Source organism: Ambystoma mexicanum, chromosome 4p, assembly GCF_040938575.1.
Source record: "Ambystoma mexicanum isolate Mex_15411 chromosome 4p, UKY_AmexF1_1, whole genome shotgun sequence".
NCBI classification, from domain to species: domain Eukaryota; kingdom Metazoa; phylum Chordata; class Amphibia; order Caudata; family Ambystomatidae; genus Ambystoma; species Ambystoma mexicanum.
Window position 1 is genome coordinate 507,029,269 of NC_090927.1, and position 24,406 is coordinate 507,053,674.

Consider the following 24,406-nt stretch of genomic DNA (forward strand, 5'->3'; position numbering starts at 1 on the left):
CATTAATATCAGTGCCATGGCTGGGAGGCGAGGATTCCGTAAGGGTGGCAAAGGTGGAAGAGCCACAAGTGGTGGCCGTGGTGGATCCGGTAGGGGACGTGGTCGTAACTTGCAGGGTGAGCCTGTCCCCCCATGTGTGGAGGACCAGTCAAGGGCACCCATCATCCCCCCCCCTCCCCCCCCTCCCCCCCTCCCGTTGAGGCTGAAGTGGCTGACACCATCCATGCTCAGCCCTTGTTGGACCAGCCCATTGTGGCACCAGACCTGGCTGACTCCATGGCTGACTTCCAGGTCAGCAGGGCTACGACACGTGTGCTGGTGCACGTTGATGCCATCATGCCACGTGGATCTGGGGCAGCAAGGTCATCTACTGCACCAAGGAGGCAGGGCGGAGTGGCTGCAGGGGCAGCTGCGGCTCCATCCACCCCAGCCCTCACACACCCAGCCAGGACAGTGTCGGTCCTAGTCCATGCTGCTGAGATTCCCCCTGACACCATCACACTCGAGCCAATGCCTGCACCAACTCCCATGCTGAGTGTGCAATCCCACACTCCTGATACAGAGTCCACCAGGGCTCCTGCCCCTAGTGTCCAGAGCGGCGCAGGACACTCAGGATCACCACCACCTTCCAAGCGGAAGAGGAAGAGTGCTCGTCCGGCACAGGCTGATGCCCCAGACACGGCTACACAGTCCGGCCCGTCCAGGAAGCCCAGCTTCACGGATGACGAACTGAATGCACTTGTCGAGTATGTGTCCGGACATGACAACGAGATGGTCATTGTTGCAGGATCCAAGACCACACCTGCACAACGCCAGGCACACTGGCAGACCGTTGCGGACATCGTAAGTGCCCTTGGAATCGTGAGGCGCACAGCCAATGATTGCTATAAGCGCTGGAATGACCTAAAGCGCAGGGCAAAGAGTAAGCTGGCCTCAAGTCATGCCGCAACTCTAGTGACTGGAGGTGGGTCTCCAGTAGTAGACGTGGAACTCACTCCACATGAGTCAGTCGCTGGGACCTACGTCACGGAGGAACAGATCCAAGGCGTGGGAGATCTGGCTGATTACGAGGCATTGTCCGGTGAGTGCACATGCATGTGTGTGTCATACATGTGCATGGTGTGTGTGTGAGGGCTTCTGTTTGGGTGCCAGGAGAGAGTGTGTGCGCCTCAGTCGTATGGGTCAGCCATGTGCTTCATGCAATACTTCCAGCGCAGCTGCATTTGGCCATAGCAGTATCCCTTCTGCCAACAGTAGACATCTAGCACAACTGCACGCCAGTTGCCCTTGAAGTGTCACCTTGACACAACAGATTTGCTTATTTTTCACTGTTCATTCAGTCAGTTTGTTTGCATTCCACCACTTTCACTAGGCATGTCGCTGTCCACTAGTCACATGTCTGACATGGGTATGGTAAAGGGGAGTGACTTTGTTACCTGGATATCATTTGTACACACATGTCCCTGTGCAATTTGACCATTACAGACTGGCAGCTCCAGGTGAAAAATCTGACCTGTTAGAATCAGAAAAGCTATTACATGCGGGAACTGGACTGAATGAATAGGTGCTGCCCTCCTCTCCATCTTCACTCAATAGCAATGGTACATGCCATCTGTGTGATGGCATGTGTGTTTCACCTGCCAATCACAGGCCAATGTGTGATGCCACTGCCAGGCAGCATGCAGAAAATTTGTTCATCTTCCATCTTGGTGTCATCAGTGTGTGCCGTTTGCCTGCACTTCATACGCAGTGAGGGTGCATGCATGGGAGGGTTCTAGTCATGTGGGACATGTCAATCAAGTACTGGTTCTCTTGCTTCTCAGCCCTCAATGTGTGCCATGGTGCTAATGCCTGTTTCCATTACTTTGTTTTCATGTCTTTGCAGGGGAAGACGCACCTGATACTGCTGGGGTTGTGGAGATGGTGCAGACCCAGGAGGTGTCCCAGGGCCGACCAACCACCAGTGAGGGACGTGGTGTGGTGGTGGGGGAGAACCCACAAGTGCTGCAGGTCGTGCTCTCAAGGGGTGTCTCTGGCTGCACCTCCCCCGAGCTGTACTCAGGTGTTGATTCGGATGAGACCTACGTGCCGTCGCTGGTGAGTGTTCCAGGGAGGGATTCTGTTCTGTCTCACCCACCTGCACCAGGGTCAGTACCCTCCATGGGGATGTCAGTGTTGGCAGCTACGCCTTTGGTGGTTACGGATGCAGGGTCACACTCCGCGACATCTGATCCTGTTCCTGGGCCAGCAGATCAGAGGGGGAATGCAGTCCTGCAGCCTCAGGCAGTGCCGGCACAGCAAGGCGCAGTTCGCCTTGCCCCAGACAGGTGTGGTGCCCGCCGACGTGGTGGCCGTACGCCACCTGGCAATACCGCATGGGAGCAATCCATTTACGGTATGGCTACCCAACAGGCTGCATCATCCGAGATGATGGCTCAGGCCATGGATAGGGTGGCCACTTCCATTGTCCCCCCAGAAAGGCTGATGGAGCGACTAGAGCAGGCAACTGACTCCATCTGCCAGTCACACAGGGAGGACATGTTGGGGTCCAACAGGGACAGGCGGGCGGCACTGGCGACTCTGCAGGAGGCCATCTCCATTGAGTCCCAGGGCCACAGGGAAGCCCTGAGGCAGGAGCTCCTACACCTCAGGACGACTCTTGTTGAGCTTGAGGCTTCAACACACCAAAGGACAGAACAGCAGCTGGAGCGTCTCACCCGTACGCTCTCAGCTGAGATGCAGGCAACGAGGGCGGAGGTCCGGGCATCCCGTGAGTTGTTGCATGGGGACCTCCGCACACTCATCCTCCAGAACCAGACCTACCACACCCGCATGCTTGCAGCCATGGAGGAGCAGACTAGGGCCTTGCGTGGGCTGCCTCCCATAGTGCAACCACCTCCGGATGCAGCTGCACAGGGTGATAATAGCGACAGCAGTGACACTCCCACAATAGGGTAGCCGTGTGGGCCATGAGCCCATGGAGGTGTTTTATTTTCCCAGGATCCACGCAGGTGGGTTCTGGTGTGCATCCTGTCCTCGGACCTCCTGGGTGGCCTCCCCAACCCCCCCGGGCCCATCAATGGCCATTTTTGATTTTTTCTTATTTTTATTTTTATTTTGATTTCTTTTATTCCCAATTTTTTTGGGAGGATCTGTTGGCTCCGATCTGTTGGCTCCGATCTGTTGGCTCCGATCTGTTGGCTCCGATCTGTTGGCTCCGATCTGTTGGCTCCGATCTGTTGGCTCCGATCTGTTGGCTCCGATCTGTTGGCTTCCGTGGTTCCTGTGGGCATACGCTGCATTGTGGCTGGGCACATGCAGGCTTGTAATGTATTTGGTTCAGATGCTTGGGTTTGAGTCACACACACCCCTCCTGCTTCCCGTTTCCATGGGCTTGCAAAGGGTGTGCCCAAGTGACAGTGAATTACACAGTGACGTTGGACTCCCATGACCTGTGTGGCCAGTCTGTAGTCAATACTGTGTATACATTCCTAGTGCATATTGCTGTTGTGTTGTACACTGCATGTTGCATTGATGTGTAACTCTTCTTCTGTGTCTACCTCCCAATTTGCAGGTCCCTTCCTCAAGTCCACACAAGGACCTCTAGTCTGGCGATGGGGACCATGTTGGCAGCAGTGCACCTACAACTCTACATGGCGCCAACACTGCACAGTTGGTAGTGGTGGGAGTGCAGGCATTTCCAGGTGGTGAGACTACTAATATGTTACATTTTTGATGTCATGTTAATGGTACTACGTGCTCAAGTATGTTGTTGGTCCGGCATTGCTGTGAGCATTTCAGGTGTTGCAGGTTTCTAATAGTGCCACTGTACATAGTGAGAGTGATGTCATGTTGTGGGGATTACTTTGTTTACCTGCAATTAGCATGACATGGCACGGTGTGTCGTGTGGCAGTGCTGGGGTTGGGTTGGCTGACATGGCACTGTCCTCTTGTTGCATTTTGCAAGTGGGTATTCATTTTAGCTGCTTCAATGTGTAACTTCACAAAACTGCATTGGTGGTGTCTGTGTGGGTAGGGATGCACACATTGTGACACTTCCAGGTGAACAATCTCAGGCTGACATGGAATTCCCGGTTCATTCTCCACACATTCAGGATCAGTGTCAGGTTGAGTCATCATTGATTGTCAGATGGAATGTGCCAGGGCAGTGTGCACTCCACAGGGGTGTGATTTCTATGTGAAGTAATTAGCCACTAGCTGTGTACGGGCTGCCTCCCCCGTGCCCTTTCCCCTCCCATGCGCAGCGGCTGTGCATGTGGTTGGGGATGTGGGGCCACCACCATGTCCACGGCCAGGCCCCGGCGTGTTGCAACGTTGTGCAGGACACATGCTGCCACTATGATCCTGCACACTACTGGGGGAGCGTATAACAGCTGCCCGCCAGAACGGTCAAGGGAGCGAAAGCGTGACTTCAGCACTCCGAATGTGCGCTCCACTATGCCCCTGGTTGTAATGTGGGCTGTGTTAAATCTTACCTGGGGTGGCGTGGTGGGGTTCCGAATTGGCGTCATCATGTGGGGGCTGAGAGGGTAGGCACTGTCCCCTGTGGAGGTGGGGATTGGTATCATTGGTGAGGTTGTGACCTTGCTCAGTATCCAACATGCATGCATGTGCAGTGGCATACATACTCACCAAGCAGCCATGTATCGCCATGCCGCCCAGCTTCTAGGTCCCGGCTTAGGGTGGACATTCGGTAAATGAAGCTGTCGTGGGTGGAGCCGGGATAGTTGGCATATACTGAGGTGATGATTCCCTTGGCATTACATGCTACCTGCACGTTGATGGAATGCCAGTGCTTGCGGTTCCTATAGATGTGCTCAGATGCCCTGGGGGGACGTAGAGCCACATGGGTGCAGTCGATGGCACCTAGCACTTTGGGGAATCGTGCCACTGCGTAAAAATCCAGGGCGGCAGCATGCCTTTCTGCAGGTGTTCTGGGCAGGTATATGTGCCTGCGGACTGATGGGCGTGCAGTCATGATGTTCAAGACCTGGTGTAGGCAGCGTGACTGGGTGGCCTGTGACACCCCACCCACTATGGCACTTGTCCGCTGAAATGATCCAGTGGCTAAGAAGTGCAGTACATTGAGGACCTTCTCCAGGGGGCTGAGTGCTTGGGAGCACAGGGTGGGTGATGTGAGGTCATCCTCCCACTCAGTCACCAGGTCCAGTATGATGTGTGGTGGAAACCTGTACCTCCCATACACCTGGTCATCAGGCATCCCGAAAAGGCTGGTTCTGGGTGTGAATATTCTGGCCCTGACTATCCTCCTCCTCCTCCTTTGGTAGCCCACTGCCACTGCTGCTAGGAACGGTATGTTCATCCTGGCGTCTGAGCTTGTTATTGTTAAAGTCCGCAATTTATGCTTAGCGCGTGTTCTAGGCGAGCGTGTGACCCGCGCAGCCCTGGAATCCTGTTGCCAGTCCAATAGCGTGTGGAAATTCACACGCACCACGGGATACAGCGTGTGACCCGCGCAGCCCTGGAATCCTGTTGCCAGTCCAATAGCGTGTGGAAATTCACACGCACCACGGGATACAGCGTGTGACCCGCGCAGCCCTGGAATCCTGTTGCCAGTCCAATAGCGTGTGGAAATTCACACGCACCACGGGATACAGCGTGTGACCCGCGCAGCCCTGGAATCCAGTTCCCAGTCCAATAGCGTGTGGAAATTCACACGCACCACGGGATACAGCGTGTGACCCGCGCAGCCCTGGAATCCTGTTCCCAGTCCAATAGCGTGTGGAAATTCACACGCACCACGGGATACAGGTTCGCTGACGTACTTGCGTGTGTAAGTGGCCGCGCACCCATTAAATACACGTACATAGGCCAATCGCATGTACGCGCACTTTTGTCCAATTACACGCGATGACACTCTGACGTGCAGTATCTCCACGTGTGCCCCGTCATCACGTCCTGAGTGGGGAACACCCGTGCGGGTCACGTCACAGACGCGCTTACGCGCTGAGGGACTCTGGTCCAATAGAATCGCGTATGCGTGCTGACGCGCTTATGCGCTAAGGGCCTTTCCTCGGATTTCACGCTGACGTGCAGGATTTTCACGTGCCAAATCACTCCGTATCAAGCTGGCCACGCGAAAACACACGGAAGCCCACGCTCCTGCCCAGAAGGCCGAGTTACTGCCCCCCAGTGCCCCGAGCAGCCTCCCACGTGCCATCTGCTGCTGCCTGCCTGCCTGCCTGCTGCCACCGTGCCCTGCCATTTGGTGCCTGCACATCAGCCATCTGCAGGGGTCCAGTTGCTGTGTCCACCCCTGCTGGAACTGAAGACTCCCGACTGGTATTACATCGCTCCACAGCCCAGCCCCAGGACCCAGTTGCCCACCCACACCTGCCTCTGGGGTTGCCATGTCGGGCACTTCCACATCTGGCACCAGTGGCAACCCCAGGCCAGAGGGGCAGAGGGGCACCAGCTTCACTGTCACCGAAGTTGGTGTCCTGGTGGAGCATGTCCTGGGGCAGTATGATGCCCTCTTTGGATCGTCCCGCGCCAGCAAGGAAGGACGGCAGAGGATCTGGGCCGACTGTGTGGTTGCCATCAACGCGGAGGGGGTGGCAACCCGCGACGTCCTGAAGATCAAGAAGCGCTGGGAGGACTTGAGGTCCAGGACCCTTGTGAAGGCCCGGCGCCTCGTGGAGGGGGGCCGGGGCCGCATGAGTACCATCCAGATGAGGGTCCTGGAACGCGTACGCCCAGCGCTCCACGCCCAGATCCTTGAGAGGGAGGCCCGTCTGGAGTTGAGCGGTAAGTGTCCATGCATTACTGTGTGAGACAGGGCATGTTGCGGTGTGCTGGTTCTATGATACTTGCCTGTATGTGTGCCATAGCCCATGTATGCATGTATGTGTGCAGGGACATCATGGTAATGCATGTGCGACCAGTGATGTGTGATGCACATGGTTGTTGCATGTGTTGAAATGCCGCATGGGGAGCCCTAATCAGATTATGAACATGAGAGCATGCCAGTCTCTGTACCTGAACATGGGTGGGGGTGAGGGATGGGTGCTGATGCCAGGTACATATATGGTAGCCATGTCTGTGTGCCTGACCTGCGTGTCTGTGACTTGTGCATGCCATGGATGCATGACACATGTGTGTGACAATGCAGAGATTCAGTAAAGCAGCAAAATTACCCTTGTATCCGCTGTGTTTGGTGTGTTTGGGGCCAGATGGATGTGACTGAGGTGATGTGTGTGCATGTGATGGGCATGAGCCATGATGCATGTGAGTTACATATCATTGAATGTTTCAAGAGTCCATTGGACATGCATGGAAATGTCCATGGCATGCACCATGCCTGTTACTGTGTGTGTTTTGCCTGGACTGGCCCATGTGTTGTGGAGGGACATGATGGAAGTGTACTTTGACAGTGGTGCTCATCTGCTATTGCTTCCTGTCTAGGGGACCATTGTACAGTGCCCTGATGCTTGTGTTCTTTGTCTCCCTCTACGCAGCGGCTAGTGAAGAAGAGGGCGGAGACGGCGCTGTGGAGCAAGGCGGCGGGGATGCCCCCACGGCTGCAGCGGAAGGGGTGGGTGAGCCCCCACAGGGGCCTGCTACGGTGGGAGACGGTGAGGAGCCATCCAGGTTGGTGGTTTGCACAGAGGAGGAGGAGGCCGCCACTGGGGCACACATGGGGCCTGGTGGGGGCATCCCTGCTGGTGCAAGTGGTGCAGTCCAGGGCCAGGGGCAGGAGGCAGCACAGGTCACCGTGGAGGGGCCTGTGCATGTCGCTGTCCCTGACCCTGTGAGTGCACCACCATGCACCAGCAGGGATGCCCCGTCCCAGGCCTGTCCGCAGGTAGAGGGGATGTCCATGTCACCTGACTCCCCTCCACCTGCGGACGTGGGAACCCCTGGCCGTGCGGAGAAGGTCCTGATTGGGGTCGCGTTGCGCACGGCTGCGATTCGTGATGCCGTGCGTGCTTCCCGGGAGGAGCACGCACGTCATCACGAAGTGCACCGTGCCGACGTGGCCCAATTGGGATCGGCCATGTTCGGGGGTTTCCTGCATGTGTTGGCCAATGTGGCGGCCCTCTCCTCCTCTGTGCAGGCTATCCACCAGTCGTTCTCCTTGCCGTCTTCCAGCCCAGATGCCACCAGGGCCCCCTGTGGACCTGCCCCGACCAATGCAGCCAGCTCGGTGGGGATCCCATCCCTGCCACAGTCGGGAGTCAGAGATCCAGCAGGGGTGGACACCAGAGCAACTGGACCCCAGCAGATGGAGGATGTGACGGCATCATCGGGCAGGGCACGTGCACGACGGCGTCGGTGGTTTCCATCAGCCTGGATGCCGTCGTGCTGGCACAGGCAGTTGCGTCGGAGGCAGCAGCAGGCTCAACGTGGGAGGCATCATGGCTCGGGGCCATCAACATCAGGGGTGCAGGCATCGGCCGGAGGGCAGGAGAACCCTGGAATGGGAGTGGCTTCCGTGTGGGAGAGGTTGTGCCAGCGGATAGGTGCGGAGCGGCAGCGGGCAGAGGAGGAACGGCTCACGATGGTCAGGGCGGAGGACTCCATGCGGAGGGCGCTGAGGCGGGCTGAGTGCCTCGAGGGACTTCGCAGGGAGTTTGAGCTTGACACTGCGTTATCCCTGCGGGACCTCGGGGCCAGGGAACATGCCCGCCTCCAAGCCATTGAGCAGGAGTTCGAGGATGCCCTGGCCCATGACAACAACCAGTGAGCCGTCCGAATAGCCCGCTGCCTTTGTATATAGTTGTATAGTTAGGGTTAGGTTTCCTTTGTTTTTTTGAATTTTTTTTGGGTTGCGATTGGACAATGCACCACTTTTTTGTATATAGTTCCCTTTTTAGTTAGTAGTCAGTTAGGTTTAATTTGGTAGGGCTCATGGACCCAGGATTATCTTCTTGATTGGCTTATTTTATTTTTTCATAATTTTTTCATGGACATTCATCTTGTTTTGTTTGATTTGCTTTGTGTTTTTTCTTATTTGCTGTTCAATACATATTATTTTTTTAATCTTCAATGTGTCGTATCATCTCATTGCTTTCAGGCATGTCATGTTGGGTGTTTTGTCATTCACTTGCTGCCATTGTGTGTGACAGACATGTGTTAAATTGCATTATTTACATTGGGGGTGTAACATGTAATTGCCTTTGATATGTGGGTGGGTGTGATAGTTGGTTGGGCCTTTTGGCAGGGGAGGATGGGCATTACGTACATGATTGGGGAATGTTGGGACCCAGGTGCAGGGGGGCATGGATTGGACATGGGTGGGGGCCTGCTGGCAGGTGCCCCACAGTGCTGGGGGGTGGGGGTGGTGAGAGACATGAGTTGGACATGGGTGGGGGCCTGCTGGCAGGTGCCCCACAGTGCTGGGGGGTGGGGGTGGTGGGAGACATGAGTGGGGCCCTGGTGGAGGGTGACCCTGGTGGCTGGGGTTTGGGGGTGGTGGGAGACATGAGTTGGACATGGGTGGGGGCCTGCTGGCAGGTGCCCCACAGTGCTGGGGGGTGGGGGTGGTGGGAGACATGAGTGGGGCCCTGGTGGAGGGTGACCCTGGTGGCTGGGGTTTGGGGGTGGTGGGTGACATGAGTTGGACATGGGTGGGGGCCTGCTGGCAGGTGCCCCACAGTGCTGGGGGGTGGGGGTGGTGGGAGACATGAGTGGGGCCCTGGTGGAGGGTGACCCTGGTGGCTGGGGTTTGGGGGTGGTGGGAGACATGAGTTGGACATGGGTGGGGGCCTGCTGGCAGGTGCCCCACAGTGCTGGGGGGTGGGGGTGCAAGGGGACATGTGTTGGTGTTCATTAGTTCAAGGAGACATGTGCCTTTGCTGGGGGGCATGCCCATGTTGGGTGGGCTGCCTGCGGGACATGACCAGGGATGCAGGGTAGTCCCCTGTGGTGTGGGCTGCCTGCAGGGGCCGTGGAGGGTGTACAGGGTACACCTGGGAGGAGCCACACTGTCAAATCACATGTGGAACTTCCCGCGCACCCCTGAAATACACGCGCCCAGGCTATTCGCGTGTGGAACTTCCCGCGCACCCCTGAAATTCACGCGCCCAGGCTATTCGCGTGTGGAACTTCCCGCGCACCCCTGAAATACACGCGGCCAGGCTATTCGCGTGTGGAACTTCCCGCGCACCCCTGAAATACACGCGCCCAGGCTATTCGCGTGTGGGACTTCCCGCGCACCCCTGAAATACACGCGCCCAGGCTATTCGCGTGTGGAACTTCCCGCGCACCCCTCAAATTCACGCGCCCAGGCTATTCGCGTGTGGAACTTCCCGCGCACCCCTGAAATACACGCGCCCAGGCTATTCGCGTGTGGAACTTCCCGCGCACCCCTGAAATACACGCGGCCAGGCTATTCGCGTGTGGAACTTCCCGCGCACCCCTGAAATCCACGCGTCCAGGCTATTCGCGTGTGGGACTTCCCGCGCACCCCTGAAATACACGCGCCCAGGCTATTCGCGTGTGGAACTTCCCGCGCACCCCTCAAATTCACGCGCCCAGGCTATTCGCGTGTGGAACTTCCCGCGCACCCCTGAAATACACGCGCCCAGGCTATTCGCGTGTGGAACTTCCCGCGCACCCCTGAAATACACGCGGCCAGGCTATTCGCGTGTGGAACTTCCCGCGCACCCCTCATATTCACGCGCCCAGGCTATTCGCGTGTGGAACTTCCCGCGCACCCCTGAAATACACGCGCCCAGGCTATTCGCGTGTGGAACTTCCCGCGAACCCCTGTAATACACGTAGCCCGCTCCCCCAGGCCCGATCGCGTGAGGAACTTCCCGCGCACCCCTCAAATTCACGCGCCCAGGCTATTCGCGTGTGAAACTTCACGCGAACCCCTGAAATATACGTAGCACGCTCGCCCAGGCCCGATCGCGTGTGGAACTTCACGCGAACCCCTGTAATACACGAAGCCCGCTCCCCCAGGCCCGATCGCGTGAGGAACTTCACGCGAACCCCTGTAATACACGTAGCCCGCTCCCCCAGGCCCGATCGCGTGAGGAACTTCACGCGAACCCCTGTTATACACGTAGCCCGCTCCCCCAGGCCCGATCGCATGAGGAACTTCCCGCGCACCCCTCAAATTCACGCGCCCAGGCTATTCGCGTGTGAAACTTCACGCGAACCCCTGAAATATACGTAGCACGCTCCCCCAGGCCCGATCGCGTGTGGAACTTCACGCGAACCCCTGTAATACACAAAGCCCGCTCCCCCAGGACCCATCGCGTGAGGAACTTCACGCGAACCCCTGTAATACACGTAGCCCGCTCCCCCAGGCCCGATCGCGTGTGGAACTTCACGCGAACCCCTGTAATACACGTAGCCCGCTCCCCCAGGCCCGATCGCGTGAGGAACTTCCCGCGCACCCCTCAAATTCACGCGCCCAGGCTATTCGCGTGTGAAACTTCACGCGAACCCCTGAAATATACGTAGCACGCTCCCCCAGGCCCGATCGCGTGTGGAACTTCACGCGAACCCCTGTAATACACGAAGCCCGCTCCCCCAGGCCCGATCGCGTGAGGAACTTCACGCGAACCCCTGTAATACACGTAGCCCGCTCCCCCAGGCCCGATCGCGTGAGGAACTTCACGCGAACCCCTGTTATACACGTAGCCCGCTCCCCCAGGCCCGATCGCGTGAGGAACTTCACGCGAACCCCTGTAATACACGAAGCCCGCTCCCCCAGGCCCGATCGCGTGTGGAACTTCACGCGAACCCCTGTAATACACGTAGCCCGCTCCCCCAGGCCCGATCGCGTGAATAACTTCACGCGAACCCCTGTGATGCACGTACCCTGCAAATCGCGTGTGACACTTCCCGCGCACCCCGGTATACATGCACACGTATTTTTTGTCAGCGGGTGTCCGTGTTTGTGGGTACCCCTTTGCACGTCATTTTTCTTGGAGGGCCACAGTATGGGACATTCATCATGGCAGTATATAGGTGCTATTTGTTGGCGCACCTTTTGGCGCACATTTCTTACAGCCGCAGAGACGCTACCGCCTCCTTTCTTGTGGCGGTCGTGTTTGTGCCTGTGCGCTGGTTTGAGCGTGCGCTTTTTTCCCCTATTCTATTCCATGAATACGTGTTGTAGGCGAGCGTGTGGGCGTTCCGCGCACTTGTGCCCTGTACTTCCCCCGTGACGCCCACGTTTTGGCAAGTTGTTCCCCATTCCGAGTGTTACGCCCGTGTTCCGCCTACTTTTATTGCGTGCGCCGCGCTATGTGCGATTTTCGCTGTGGCCTGTGCGATTTTCGCTGTGACCTGGCGCACGCTGTTAGATGGCCTGTGCGCTAACGTGCGCCGCGCACTTTTTATCGCACATCCGCTGGTTTTCTCGCGCACGGACTTCCATGAATCGACGTGCGCTGCTTTTCGTGCGATTTTCGCACGTTCACTGCGATTTTCGCTATTCCACTGCGATTCGCACGTTTTTGCCCACTTGCGCCGCGCTAATTATTCCATGAATCAGCCTCATAGTCTTTAGTCTCCTCTTCTCATCATGCTATTTTTGAAACACGATATTGATTTTTCATTTCCATAGGGCATCATATGTGTTTAGTATATATTGATTCCGACCCCAGATGCCCATGAAGTAGGGGTTTCCCACCTTTGGTTTTTGGTAAATATAGCTTCACAATATAGTAACTCAAAATAGGTGCTTGCGATTTTTAGCACATTTTAGTAGCCCGGAAATCTTTGCCCTGGTTTCACTTCTGACAGTGGCATCTTCATGAAATATTGCTAAAGTCTGCAGCAGGACACTGTAGGCTGAGCAAACTCTAGACATTGCCACTGCACGAACACATCATCTAGTGGGACAGATACTTAAAATAGTGCAGACAGCTTCTCCACACACAAATACTGAGTCTTATATATGTTTCTGTTTGGCAGAATCTCGGATGACAACTGACATTTCTTGAACAAAGATGTATGTGTCTGCTACAAGCTGTACTTCATGGACAATTTCTGGCAAAGCAGGATCTAGAGAATGATTGCAGCAATCAACAAAATGAGAATATGGATAGATTTCTTTGAGTCTAGCTTGAACACCAGAGAACCGACTAGACATGTTACTTTCTCCATCAAAGCAATAACGATTTAGACGGTCCAGAGGCAAATTGAGTCTTAAAAATATTTCCTTAATACACTTGAACAAAGTTTCTGCACCAGTATCAGGCGCATTACAGAAACCCAGGAACTGATTATGGACTTTCTGTTTTGGATCAACAAACTGTAGGTTACATGAAAACTGTTCATATCTGCTGATATCAGTTATTCCATCAGCAGTAGGTCCAAAGAATGGACTGTTCATTGCTTGCATAACAATCTCCCTTTGAATGGCTTGAGCAAAGATTTCAATTATTTCATTTTGGATTGTGTCCAACATCCTGTTGACTTGTCGATGCAACCATTCTCTTACATTGGCCTCAGTGTCTTCTGTTCGTTCCATCGTTAGGTGCCAGATAACTCTATCCCGATGTTGATGGCTTCTAAAGGGCATTCCTTAACGTCCAAGAACCATAATTGAACCAAACAACATTCTTAGTGCAATACGAGCAGTGGTTTGTTCTTTTGCAGCACGTGCTGACAGAACAGCATTGATGGGCACAGATCTCAGCCCTGTTATTTTCTCCACTGTTTCATACATGCCAACATTCCGACCCACCTGGTAGGGAGATTTTCTCAGAAAAATAGAGAGACAACATTTTTGCCATAGGAATGCATTGGGCAAAGATGTATTTTTGGCGGGAGAACGTAAAAAATAACAATATGTTTCAGGGAGAAATCAGGAGTCTCCCGCCTAAATTGGGAGGGTTGGCATGTATGCAGTTTTGTTGTGGAATTGTGAGTTTTCATGTTCTGAAAACTTTTCAGAAGCTTTGTGCCAATTTGAGAAACCAGTCCTAATGAAAGTCAATTTGCGCCTTACACTTTCACTGATCATTTTTTTCTGTACGGCGTTAATGCACACAAAGCAAAGAACCATATCATTTTCGCTAATGTAAGAGAACCACAGACTTTTTTTGAACCATCCAGGCCTGCATGATCGGGTGAATGATTCTTTACCAAAGATCCTTGGTGGAAATGGATAGTCATCCTCTGGCTGAAATGGGTTATCAAGTGACTCTTGTGTAGCCATAAACAGCACAACTTGTGGCTCACACAGGTTGCCAGCATCAGGAGCAATAATGGAAGGAGTAGCAGCAGGGACAGTAGTCAATGGAATATTGTCTGCTTCTGTATCACTAACAGAAACCTCCATAACTGAGACAGGATGGCGACTAATGGTTGGTGTGTTGCTGCCACAAGCTGCAACACTACTTCCTAGCACATGTGAGGAGGAGCAGCTACGCTTGGTTGTTAGAGGTTCTGTGGCTGCTGACTTCTCAAAAAAAATTGGATATCTTCTTTTGTGACATTATTTATTGGTAATGTTCTCTAATGGTATGGTACATCTGAAGAGACCAAGAAGAGCATCTACAAAAGAAAGAATTTGCCATCAGAGATTTCCACTTACATTATGATCTTTGATTGCATAGATTAGATTTGCAGAATTAGAAATTAACTTTATAACCATGTTGTTTGTTACATGTAAATTGTAATGACAATGTAGCTACCTTTATATAACAGAGAGAAGAATGCTGGGCTGGGACCTCAAATGCACTGATTGTCAAGAATTGACCCCCTGAACTTGGACCCTGTGCATGGCAGGCATCACGTTTTCTTCAGATGTACAATATTTTCTGTCATTACTAATAGGATAAGCTAAGGTTAGGTATAGGAAGCCCCAGTGGGTGTTTCTTTACTAGTGAACATGCCCATATTTTATTGTGTATAGAACAAAACAGAAAACATGGGATCAGACTTGTCTTTAACTATTAATTCTTTTATTTTTTATAAAGTGCTTAATACCGAAGACCAGCCTCTAAGCACAGGCCCAGGATTTGAACCTGTGTTGCCCTGTGTTGTCTTGCTTCCAAGACAAATGCATTGCCCCTGAGCTATCCTCTCAGACCAATTACAAAATATGATCCCCTGCCTAACCCAATGCTGACACTACCCAGAGCAATTAAATTCTTTCTCGTGTTGCAGGTCGTTTTTCAAATCATAAAAATAATTCTGCACTGTCTAAACTATGCATATTCTTCCTGCTTGGCCTGTTAAAATCCATGCTAAGCTATTTAGTAAATAAATCCTTCCTGGATAACATGCAGAGCCTCCCTGAACGAGACTCGGATTGCATGTGCCTCTTTAACCCGTGTTACCTGTCTGCAGCCCCCTGTATCTCCTTCTCAATGCACCCTTAATATTTAATATTCCTTCATTTAAGTTGTATCCTGTTAATCTAGACCTTGTAGTGAAATGCTTTGTTGATTTCTATCACTGTTTGGGATATAACTACAGACATACATGTTCATGCAAGGGATAGTCGAACCCTGTTAAAAACAAGGTTTTCTCTTGATACAATTATCCTGATAAATACAGACAAATTACAAACCTACCAGTACTTCCTAAATGTCTGGAGAAAATCATAGTTTGCCTGCCTAGAATTACTTGGAGGGTGAAGCCAAAATGGCATCCCGCCCCAGTCATGGAATACAAATTACATGGATTGATATCTGGGCTACCATCTTAAAGTATGTGGATGAAGGTAATACCTCAATGCTGGTCCTAGTTATAGCCCCTGCCATGTTTTGACATGGTTGACCACCCTCTTTCCGTGGATTGCACAGCTTTGATGAAAACATTTTGGGGATATAGCCTGGTTTCAGTGATTCCTGGAGGATTAGACCAAACAGATCACGTGGTACCCTACTGATTCCCCCTTATAAATCAAATGTGGAGTCCTTCTAGGCTCTCATCTGGCTCTGCTCTTGTTTGTTATCTGTATGGTTCATCTCTTATGAGCAACTAGTCCTGAGCAGGAAGTAACTCAAAAGCAAATGGCACACAGGTACTCATTGCGGTAGTCTCTGACCAAATCACTTTTGATCGTTTAGGAAGAGAGGTGGGCAGCATTAAAAACTGGATACAGTCCGGGTTAATGTATAACACCAAATTCATTCTTGTAAGGTAAACTTAGTGAATCAAAGCACTAAGCTTTCTGTTGTTGCTGGCAAAGACTCTAACTCTCTCCAACAAGGTAAAAGTAAATCTTGTTTTTTCTCTAGACCCCTCCGAATCACACATTTCCAGGGTAGTCCAAAGATGTTTCAATTAATGCCTGCTGCTCTGGAAAGCCATGTCTCTGCTATAATTCCAAAACCAAGGATCGATTGTGGGAGCAGCAGTAGCCCCAGAACTTGATTCTCAACACAAGCCACACCAAGGAGAGCTTTGCAAAACTACAACATACCAGAACACTTAAATTGGGCATGTCTGTAACCTAAGGACAACAAAGGAGGTAATGGCTGGAAAGTTTGGAATTAATCCTAACCTCTGAGATTGCTCTGGGCAACCCTCCAGACCATTGTACTTCAGCCTGCCAAGCCATTACAGAAGGGAAAACACCATATGCAAACCAGGCTTGGTCCCACCCCAAAAGGGGAAGTCCAGCCCAAAATGCTAGGTCACATACCTTCTGAACAAGACCACAAGCATCCCCAGACATGTTTTGTCCTCATTGGGGAGTAGCATGGGCCTCTAGGCCCAACAGGCTTAGGACCCACGTCTGGGCATACCCGTCCCAATCTGGAAGACTGATAACATTTCGACGGCTATCCACTGACTGCCTGTGGCTTCGAAAGTTAAATGTAATGCCCACATACTGGTGTTTGTTCCTAACGAAAAACCTCCTATTTTATTTCAGTAACACATTCAAACTGTACATTTTCCCATCCTTTCTTCATGTTCCAGAAAACAAATTGTCCCATTGTTTTAAGTTTAAGAATTAGCCATTCCATCTTGGTTCTCACAGCCAAAGTATTGGACGTACTCATCTGCTAGTATGCCACAATCCGGCCAATTTTGGATGCCTATTTAAATAGGAACTCTCTGCAAGTCTTCTAGATAAGCGACTCAAGCATTACTGAGTTAAAGGGGGCTACATCCATGTTTTATTCATTTAAATTCATCATTCAGGGCTCTTCCCCTTTTCTATCAAGGTCATAATTCAATTCTATTCAGTAATTTCAATTTCTTCTCTGACTAGCGCACTTCCTCAATACAGTAATTTTCATTTCCTCTCAGTTGGTCACAATTGCCCAGTTTTTCTGTGTTTTGACATTTATGTTATTGTAAATTCTTCAAAACCACAATGGGAAGCACAAAGGCAACCCGACAATAAAAGATGGGGGTGCGATCTGGGACATAGGTATGACTTAGAAATTGTCTCTGGAACTCCCAGCACTCTAATATTTACAGCTCACCTATGGCAGGGTTGGAAATTAAGAGGAGCTGGCAGCTATTTAGCCTGGTTATCTTGACTACAAGAGCTACGTTTGGCTCCCCAGACCAACTGATGCCTAACAAACACACCTATGTAACTCTATGTGTTTGGTAAAATCTATAAATAAACATTAGGATACATCTATGTAACATTTAAAGCTTAAAGGGTAATAATAAATGGTGAAAAATTAGACGTTTGCATTTTATGTGGAAGTTAGATTTGCGGAGCGCTATATACTAGTGCTTTGTTCCCTCGTAGTAGCTCCTGGTCACTGATCAATGCGGGATACCCAGGAGCTGCTTTTTGCTCCTGCGTAATGTCAGTATGTGTTTCTTTGTTTTCAAGTTTCCGGTTCCAGGAGTCCTATATCCTCTATCGCTGTAGTTCTAATATTCCCCAACACCTTAACCACAGCCTCCGGCCCAGTGATTCTAGCATACAAAACCTCCACTTGTGCCTTGTTTTTCCAATCTCCTTTTCATTATTCTTTATATGGCCTTCCATAAACTCCAGTTTCGATGTAGCAGGTGTCACAGTGTGCTGCAACTTATCCATTTGTCCATGCAGCACAGTAACGGCTCTGTAATCTCGCTGAACCCTTACTGATGTCACCACTATCTGACTCATCTCTTCCTAACCCCCTGAGCCCCTCTCTGAATAAGCATGGGGCTCGAAAAAAGTCTCCTTAGGTTCGTTTCAGGCAGTTGCCTGCCATGGCTAGTGATCTACCCAGCCTCCACACTGTGTGCTCTCCCTGCTTCACAAAAGGGGGGAAATGTGTTAGCGTTCACTTGCTTGTGCACTCTACAGGGTCCTGCAGCACTCAGGAAGCTTCAAAGATCTCCAAACCTCTCTGCTACCAGTGTCACCCAAGATCGGCCCGGCTCCCTCTCACAATGCTGTGGTGGGTGCTCTCACTACACAGAACTTCATTGCTCACACTCATGAAGGTGCCCCCATCATTGTTAAGTGCCTATAGAGGAGCCCATATAAATCCCCATAAATCCAGCACAGAAGAGCACAATGTAAAAAAAAAAAAAAAAAACAGTTAGTACACCTTTATTCCCAAGACCCTCACCAGGGCCCAGCATCAAGGGAGAGCACGTGCATACGTTCCTCCTCCGTCTTTTCTGGTCCTTCCCAAAATGCCACACTCCCCTGCAGTCATTTGTATTCCTTGCAGTAGGTATTTGCATTGTCCAATGTATATTACTTTCCATTATATGTCTCTTTCCCACACAGGCAATGCCTACATTTTCCTCAGGAAGGAAAATTACTCAAAGTCACTTTCTCAGGCTGTTACATTTCTTCACTGTGAAGGAATGCCACCTGATAAGGGTGTAGAAGCCCAGGCTTTTAAATGTTGTTAATAATAATAACATGATGCTGGTAATTCCATCTAATTAAGGAGGGCCTTCTAAATAACCCCCCTTACAACCAGCTAACCTTATTACACATTATCTGTAGTTGCATTCCAAGTGCTAAAAGCTCATTTACAAAATCCAGAGGCCACCTTTTCACACTGATTTGCATCCTGGCACTTGTAGTCCTCCATCCAATTTAGGGAAATCAATGCTACAATCAATATGTTTTTCTTACTTTCCTTAACATATTTGTACAATGATTTAAACATTAGGAAGAGTGGTTTACTGTGAATTGAGTACTTTTTAAGTCCACGAAATATAGTATTCTGGAAAAACAAACACATATTTCTTCCATCTACAGGTTGGAAGATATATGGACAAGTGCCTAAATTGCAAACTAGTCTTTAATCCCAGCTTCAATACTTAAATTAATTGTGTGATCCTGGGCATATTGTTTTCTTTCATTGTGCCTAATCTGCCGCCACCTCATTAGCCTACCACAAGTTTTATGGGCGAGGCAAGGCGGAATTCAGAAGAAAAACCCAGGGGGAAAAGCGAGAGGCTAAACAAACAACAATCTGATGGTGGTAGCAGCAGAATCAAGTAGTGCAGGGGATCCAAGATGGAGGCAGGGGTCTGCATGGAATGGGATTACAAGGCGGGGAAAGGAACTCAGGAGTACATGGATGGCAAGAAGGACAAACAGGAATGAGTTTAAGGAGGGGAAAAGGGACAAATGAATCAGGACAGTGCCTACCTTGATAGAAGGCAGTTTCAGAAGAGGGTTGAGGCACTCTGATTGCTGTCCGAAATGAGACTGAAGTTGAAGAACGGAGAATAGCGGGTGCCATCTTGAAAAAGACTAGACCGCATGGTCTGCTAATGATGTAATGGCTCCAGAACAGGATCTCCATCGTTTCCATCATTACCACTGCAACCACCAGGCCGCCGCAACCAGATCTTACTTGTGTCATAGTATCATGTCATTTTTCTATATAATATTTTAGTGAAGAGGATAATAGAGGATTCTCTATGAGGTGAATGCTTACTATGCACAAAGCAAATTAATCTGTATAGTCAGTAGAGTCAGTGTAATTTTGTGCATTAAGGTGTACATTCAAGACCCAGAGAAGTAGACTGATCGTTCCCCACCTTTAGCAAAAAAAGAAAATGCAATTTTTATGTTTGCCTGTTTAAGGAGTCAAACTATCATTTATGCATTTTCCGAAATTTCAATAACAAGATGACATTAAAATGTAATCCCAATGTATTTAAACACACCTTTTTCAATTACTATGGTGTTTTGGTAGCTGCTTTATAACCAAAAACGTTATCACTTGTACCTTTAAAACTGCCGGCCTGTCCAGTCTTCTCGCAGTTTCCCAGCCATCGCCCATATCATTAGCTCTTCCTGTGCCTGTAGTAAAACAGTTTATTTCAGTCTTTGCAGAATAAATGAGAAAAACAAAACAGTTAATCATCCATAAAAACACAGTCAGATCGATATATACATTAAATACTTTTTTTAAAATGTATTTTAATACAGTTTATTACAAACTTTTTTAAAACTTTTTTTTCAACACAAGGTTAGTGTACACATATAATTACATTATTTCGACTAATGTTCCAATTTGTTGCATTGTGTCATGTTAAGTATCATTAATTTATCCATTCTTTATTCAATTTCTTGAGGTAAAATGTCAAGGCAAATGTTAGTTTATTGTCGGCTCCTTCCGACATTGCCGACCACCAGTCTTTTCCGTTAAAGGATGGACTTTTTGCAAGTTCAAACCCTAGATGTTTAGTTCTCAATATTCTTAGTTCTCTACTGAATAACATAACGTGTTTTACCGTTTCTTTTGCATGCTAAAAAAATCGACATCTGATGTCTGTCACTGGGTCTTTTCCTTTTCTCCAAATCAGCACTTCTTTAGTATGGAATAGGTTTAGACGGAACTTCAAGAATAGTGTTCTCATGCGTTTGCTGGGAAACTTTTCCATGTATTTGGGCAGCTTGTTCAAAGCCCTAGATTCTGGTGCGCTCTGTTGCATACATCGATGCTGGGCTCTTTGTTCTAAAGTTTCGATCCAATTCTGCTCCCATAATTTCCTTTTGACAGCATTCGGATAGTTTAGTAGGAATTTTTTGCTGGTGTTTAGTTGTGTGAGAGTCATCTTGCAAGATTGCTTCCAAGTGTCCCATATTGATTCATTTTTGACAGCGTTTGATTTGTTCAAAATTTGGAACTGAGGAAGACAATTCTAGTTGGTCACTTTGCTATATACGGATAATGTATTCCAGATCACTCTTGCGTTGATTGATGTTAAACCTACCTCATATCTTATACAAGCTGTAGGACTGCCCTTGGGGAGTTGAAGGATTTTTTTCCAGAAAATATTTTCACACTGCGACCATGTCATACATGGATAACCCAAAATTGCTTCGGCACCATGGATCAAGGCTGGTATTACTTTGGCTTTATAGAAATTGATGATGGGTTTTATTGTGAATTTGCCGAACTTCCTTTGTATGACTACACCTTGGGCGGCTAATGCTTTGCATTTTGTTTTGATCTTTTGGACCATGGGCTCATCGTCGATGTTGGAGTTTATTAATACTCCCAGATATTGTGCCTGCTTTACGCATTTTATCCGGTCTGGACTTAGCTTCCAACAGAATTTTTTGTTATCGCTCCTTTTGGATCCTTTAAGATTTTCTATGACCAGGATCTCTGTTTTTGCTGCGTTTATCTCAAGAGCGTTGTTGTCAGTATATGTATATGTTTTTAAAGCTGACAGTTTGCGCTACAGACCAATACTTTACTATTGAGGTGATTCAACTTAATTTATAACAACCACAAATAATGCAGCAAACTACCAATAAATACACTAGCATATAAAAACAACACTTAATATTGCCATGTATGGTGCTTCATTTGATATTTTCGTACCTAGGGAAGGGTGCTCAGTCAATCGAGTGGCTGGAAGAGCGGGCGAGAATACACTGTGCACTGGCCTCTCTTTCCAGCCACCTGAAGCCCTACCCCGGGTGGCGCCACCTTGACGGTGGGGAGGCAACAGAGAGCCTCTCCCTGTTGGCGCCCCACATCCATATGTCCACCCACAACCCACAATGACATCCAAACCCAATCCCCACTTACCTTCTGGAGCAGAGCTTTCTACATCCCCTGCACACCTTGTATACTGATTTTATAATCAGTCAGTAGTTAAATAGTGGTGATGTTGTTTAGATTGAACGGTTTCAAGCAGAATAATTCATCTATCACTTAACACTTGTATCAATTGCATAAATATATAATTTATTCAAAACATACGAAATTTCTTAATCAACATGTTGCATGTAACAAAAGATCTTGATGCGTTTCGGGAGTTGGTCTCCCTTCTTCAAGAGCAAAAAATGTCATCCAGTACAAAGTTTCATAAGGTGCAGAACTGTAATTCAAACTGCTAGCTTCATGCTTAACCTTTCAATGGTGTCTATTATCGTAAAAGTAAGAGAATGCTGATCAGTGTTAATCTAATATTGAGGTGTCCTTGTTTATTATCATATTAATGAAGGGAGTAATCACCTGTTGTAATGTCATCGCGTGTGTTTGAGTATTCGACTCGATCTCTGTGTGAGGATTCATCCTTTAGAAGATCTCTCTGTGTGTCTAGCTCATGACGCAATAAATAAATAGTCTAAATGTCTAGTGGTTGTTGAATGATGACAAATTCTAATTCCAAAGTAAAACGGGACTTACCCCGAGACTGCAGTGTCAATAAATCTCTTGAGTTGTCATGCGGCTTGTGGAGCAGGTTGTCAAGGTAACGGGAGTACACTCGTTCTCTAATGGATGGAGACTTGCATTAGTATAGCCCCCTAGTGTGTGACTGTTAATTCCTCTGGTGATGAGGAGTCTCAGCGCTTACCTATTCTGAAGCGAAAGTAGTTTTCTGAGGTATCTGCTTGAATCTGGCAGGATCGTCATATGCGGCAAGATGGCTGTTTAAAAATGATGCCCAGTGCATCAGAAGAAGCGCACTGACGTCATTTGTTTTCATTGGGTACGGGTGTCTGTCGTGATGCCTGTTTAGGTTTCTCTTCTCCGTAGCGGTTTGGGGGTGATGTAATAATACTCATGGCCGTCGCCCTGGAAAGTCTCTTTTCCCATGGCGGTGGCCATCTTTTATTTTTTTTCTTCGGGAGATTGGTCTTGTCGCGCCCATCTCCTGAAAAAAAATAAAAGCAAACATTTTGGACCCTGTGCAAACTCTAGGGTGCGAATAGCTATCACCCTCCCGTCGGAGCCTGCCTAGGGTCAGCTGGCTGGCCATTACTGCCAGTGTACGCCCCCGGACTCGAGGGTGATTGCTCCAATAAGGCCTATTGGTGTCGGAGGTAATACATCACATTACATAGCAGATAAAAATCACTTCAGTTGTCACATAAAGTGCTAAATTAATGAAATGATTATGTGGCTATACATAACAATATTTTAAGTAGCAGGACAATAAAAACCATTGGTACTTACAAAATGATTCAGTCAAATTGTGCCATTCTTTTATACATTTTCAAAGATAAAGATACAACTTTTGCTTATTTTTGAAGATACAATTGAGATGTTAAGATCAATAAACACGTATCTGCCTCTGTATAGCCTCTAATCTCTCTCATTCTTAATAGGGGAATTATTCAGTTTTCTAATTCCTTGATATAGTCTGCAAAGGAAAGTGTTTTGTTAATCTTCTCTAAGGGCTATTCTGCAATCACAAGGGACTGAGACAAGTGTGGCAGTCCAGAAATAAGGATGCCGGTAGCAACGTACTGGCACCCTTTCCAGACCGCCAGACTCTACGGGCAGGGGCCGTTACACCCGGCAGGCCTGACCTGCCTGCAGAGTTTTTACAGAAGCACTGGCACCGTTGACAATGGTGCTGGTGCTTCCATGAACCCGTTCCCATGGAGTTCTATGGGACTCCATGGGAATGGGGACTTAATGATTCTGCCGCCTGACTTCCCGATCTGCCAGAATCTGTAATGTCCTTGTGGCACCGGAAATTCTGGTGGTGGAACGGCGTTATGAGTGCGGTGGAAACACGCTGGTAGCACTGGCCGGTTACCGGCCGGACTCGTAATGAGGCCCTTTGTCCTGATTGCAACGTCTCTGTCCAGACGCAATGTGGTTATTAAAATTATGTATATACTTATAGGTTTAAATTCAGTTAAAGATTATATATGTGCCTCTCAAAAAGTGGCTAATAAGCAACAACTCTCAGTTTCCCCTTTTCTCTCGACCATAGCTCATTGGCTTTCTTACTTAATACAAATATTCTGAGAATGTTTATGACCTGGGGTGGAATAGAGAAAGGATTATAAAACCAATTGTCGCTCTCAGTACCCATTAACAGATATGTCAGGGCACTTAGCCTGATCATCCTGGAGGATGATGCATCAGTGGGATGGATTGCCATCTGCAAGGGTGTGAACAGACTTTTTTTATTTTTATTAAAATGAAACAATGTGGGCAATTCTGTTTCTGAAAGGGAGGCCTGTTAATCAGAAACCCCTTTTCAAAATGCTCCATGCCAACATTATAGTTCACACAGGTGCCTTGCTGTTACC

At 49.3% G+C, this 24,406-nt stretch overlaps 1 protein-coding gene across 4 annotated transcripts in view; it reads right to left on the reverse strand.

Annotated features, from left to right (window-relative positions):
• Positions 1 to 24,406, reverse strand: part of ALLC (allantoicase) — a 729,391-nt gene that overhangs the window by 253,165 nt on the left and 451,820 nt on the right. For all 4 annotated transcript variants that reach the window (XM_069605010.1, XM_069605008.1, XM_069605009.1 and 1 more), the window contains one exon: positions 20,124 to 20,197. In XM_069605010.1, coding sequence (XP_069461111.1) covers positions 20,124 to 20,197 — 74 coding nt within the window. The remainder of the gene's footprint in view (positions 1 to 20,123; positions 20,198 to 24,406) is intronic.